The 3,810-nt window shown below is 30.6% G+C and overlaps 1 protein-coding gene across 1 annotated transcript; it reads left to right on the top strand.

Annotated features, from left to right (window-relative positions):
• The first annotated feature begins 317 nt into the window (after positions 1 to 317).
• Positions 318 to 3,405, top strand: LOC115973763 (receptor-like protein 9a). Its single transcript, XM_031094007.1, has 4 exons — positions 318 to 954; positions 1,134 to 1,292; positions 2,992 to 3,066; positions 3,197 to 3,405. The coding sequence occupies exons 1-4, from the start codon at positions 573 to 575 to the stop codon at positions 3,361 to 3,363; spliced, it is 783 nt and encodes a 260-aa protein (XP_030949867.1). The 5' UTR covers positions 318 to 572; the 3' UTR covers positions 3,364 to 3,405.
• The last annotated feature ends 405 nt before the right edge of the window (positions 3,406 to 3,810 follow it).

The raw sequence follows: 3,810 nt of genomic DNA, 5'->3' as shown, positions 1-3,810 counted from the left end.
ATACACCAATTGTTAGAATGTTAAATAGAAAAAATATAAAATAAAAAAAATTAAAATTTAAGGCTAAAGCCTACAATACACGGCTGTGTCGGTAGACAAGAGACAGTTTTGAAGAGTTGAAACGGTTTATTCAAAACTTTGAACTTTATTAGAGAGTTATTCACAACTTTGTATGGGACCACACCATACAGGCTGGCCGGACAAAAAACAATGAATAGGCTCATAAAAACAATTTCTTTCTTTCGCTTTATTTTCAGTATCATATAAAGTAAATTACCTTCTGGCACCTTTTTTTATTTAGAAAAAATCGTCATCATAGTTGGGTGGAAAGACACCATGATGCAAACTGTGAAGACTTAGTCCAAGTCATGTGAAATAATAGATGTAACTTGTTGCTTTTGGAAAAAGCACAAGATATGATTTGAGAAATTTGTTTGTGTAGTGGGTATATATAGGAGAATGGTGGTAATGTTATTTCAACTCAAAACCTATTTTGCTTTGAAGTTTAAATCAGAGCTGTGCAAAAACTTTGTTAGTCTTATTGTTATAGAAAATCAGAAAAAGAAAAAGTAATGGAGTTGCAGGGACGTTATTGGTGGTGGCCGGTGGTGTTAGTTTTGGTTCATTTTGGTATGAATGGGTGCTTTGGTTGCTGGGAGCAAGAGAGAATTGCTCTCTTGGAACTTAAAGCTTCCATTGTCAACTACACCGATGAATATTATTTTCCTCATTGGGACTCAGTCGACAAAGAGAGTGATTGCTGTGAGTGGGAAAAAGTCAAGTGCGACATCACTATTAGCCGTGTAATCAAACTTGCTCTTAATAATACGATTTATTGGAGTGGAGAAAGTGGGGGAGGTTGGTACTTTAATGCCTCTCTGTATCTTCCATTTGAAGAGTTCCAGTACCTCGATTTGAGTTCAAATTCCATTCTTGGATGGATCCCAAATGAAGGTACTAAGTTTATATCTTAAAAAAAGTAGGTAATATTTGTCAATATTTTACTTTTTTCTATTACCTCTTTGTTTTTTTTAATGGACGTGAAAAAAATTAGTCGCATGTTAGAATCATTTTATACTGTTTTGTGGGAATATATAGTTGCCGACATGCAAATTGAAGCATCTAAATTGCAGGTTTTGAAAGATTCTTTACGTTGGGCAAGCTGGAAGTGCTTCACTTGGGTGATAATAGTTTTAATAACAGCATTTTACAATCCTTTAGTGGTACTATTGCTTCGCTCAAGGAACTACATTTGGATTTCAACATTTTGAATGGATCAATCCACATCCAAGGTAAAATTATCATTAATTAATTTGCAAATGAAGATTAGAAGAGTGTTTCATGCTTAATGAGAATGTAATATTTTTTTATTCCTCTCCTATATCGATCATTGAGATTTATATAACTAAATTTCACCTTTTTTTTCCGTTAGTTCTTTTAAATGTTTGTCTATGGAACTATAGTTCCTTTAAGAAAAACTAAATTACCGGCCATTTATATTATTGGGAAATGTTAGTGGGCACTTTCACCTAATTAAAAATTAGTATAAATTAATGAAGTGACTGAAAATATTACTTAAATGACAAGTGAAATTTATTAAATTAGTTTTATTGGCTCTACATCTTAAAAAGTTAGTAAAAAATTTGACATCAATTAAAATGATTTGATATAAGGTTATTTCTTAAACTACCCCATATTGATAGACCTCTTCTTTAAAATATATGTGTGTGTATATATATATATATATATATATATATATATTGTTAGACATCTTAAGACTCCATAACAATTAATTATTAATAAATTTAAGACAAATAGTATGACAATCGTTGGACAGTTTGGCCGACAGGCCTAAGGCGTCGGATTTTACTATTTTAGGCACTGGTCTGAAAGTCTATGTTCAAATCCCACTGTGAAATTTTGCGTAGCCTGTTATATTTATTTCTTAGAAATTTAAAGTCCCGTTTAATGAAAAATTATACCTTGCATTGGGTATACTATTAATAGGGTTATTATACCCTATTAAATGCAAAGATTCAAATGATTGAATTCCGTGCTTATTTATTGCCGTGATTCCTAGGAGGTGTATGGAAATGTCATGGATGATTGGATGCTTAGGTAACAATCTTAGATAATGTGAAAAAAAAAAGTGTGACTTGGCATTCCAAATGAAGAAAAAGAATAGGTAACAATAAGTTAGTAATAAAGTTTGGAACTTTGCTTTTTGATAAGTGATAAAATTTGGAACCTAGCATGTCATAAATTAGAAAAACCATTCTAATAACCCATGAGAGCTCTTGAAGTTGAAACACTGACAAAATTTAGGGGGAAAATAGGTAAAAATGACAAACTATTATATGACGACATAAATTTAAAGAAAAAACACACACACGCATTCACATGCCCTTTTTATTTTGGGTAAATAAGGATAACAAAAACAAGCCCAGTGGGTCAAGTTATAGGTCAAGTCATCAAATATAGAACAATTAGACTAAAATATTAGCAGTCATTCAGTTATATAATATAATGTTAGTCAATGATGACTCTTTTTTTAAGCTGACTAATTAAGTATTATTAAATGATCCAAAGTCCAAATTATCTTCATCCTCTAACAAAACAGAATGGATGAATGAGATAGTTAAGAGGAATAATTTTAGAGACATAACCAATCACACATTTAATTTTACAATTTACTAGGTTGTGTCACTGTGAATGGTGGATATTTTCTACTTTATGCAACTCACTACTTCATGCAAACCACTCAAACTCACATAAGTCAGCAAATTATGAAATTGGATGTGGGAGTGATTGTCTACAAGAAGTCCAAACAGTATGTACAAGAAACCCAAACAGCTGGCAAATGGAAATGAACATTACAATCCTTGTTAAAAAAATGAATTTAAGATTCTCAAATTGAAATTCAACCTTTAATCTAGACAAATTGAACTACTAAAATCTACAATCTTTTAATTAATTTGTTTTTTCATGTAGACTTCAAAGCATTTAACAACTTGGAGGAGCTCTACTTGGGCGGAAATTATATCAATGATTTTGTGACAACGGAAGGTATGAGTATGACAGCTTGTCAAATACATGTTCACGAATTAAAACAAAATCCTTATTTTACATGGTATGCCGTATGCTTAATGAAACTGCAACATTATTTATTTATGAAATATTTTATTTTTCCCTATAGATTCAAACAGCTTAAGTAAGTTGCAAGTCCTAGATTTGAGTGACAACAATTTTAATGCACGAATTCTTGAGTCAGTAGTTGCCTTCCCATCGTTGAAGATATTAAACATTGGAGAAAACAATTTGGAAGGATCGTATACTACTAAAGGTAAGTTATACAATTCTTAGACTCTTATATACACAGTAAGATAATCATTACCAGCATAATTTTAGAAAACCATAACCTATTATAAACTTTTTATAAATATTTTTCATTAAATTTCTTTTAAAAAAAATGAAACTAAACTTGTGTTCCTTAACATTTTAACATTTTAAAATAAATTTCGTATTACATTTTCCAATCCTTTATTATTCTCGAAAATAATTTTGCATCTCTTGCAATTCTAGTTATAATGATTTGGAATCACTTGTTAAAATTCCATAGTCTTCGAAAGAACATAGAGATCTTTTCTAACTCAATAAGTTTATGCACATAGTTCAAGACTAATGGAACTCGAAAAATGATTGTCATGTTTACTTTACCACTTTCTCAAGAAAATAACAAAAGCAGAAGTTTCAGACATTGAAAGTTTATTTCATGCTTTTGAAAACCATATTGTACGGATTTTGGATTTT

This window comes from Quercus lobata, unplaced genomic scaffold (assembly GCF_001633185.2).
Source record: "Quercus lobata isolate SW786 unplaced genomic scaffold, ValleyOak3.0 Primary Assembly Scq3eQI_162, whole genome shotgun sequence".
Classification (NCBI taxonomy): domain Eukaryota; kingdom Viridiplantae; phylum Streptophyta; class Magnoliopsida; order Fagales; family Fagaceae; genus Quercus; species Quercus lobata.
This window is presented reverse-complemented; position numbering and strand designations above follow the sequence as displayed.

Coding starts and splice junctions, on each gene's coding strand:
- LOC115973763 (XM_031094007.1), top strand. CDS start 573: ATGGAGTTGCAGGGACGTTATTGGTGGTGGCCGGTGGTGTTAGTTTTG. Junction 1,293..2,991: donor TGGATCAATCCACATCCAAG/GTAAAATTATCA, acceptor TTTTTCATGTAG/ACTTCAAAGCATTTAACAAC. Junction 3,067..3,196: donor TGATTTTGTGACAACGGAAG/GTATGAGTATGA, acceptor TTTTCCCTATAG/ATTCAAACAGCTTAAGTAAG.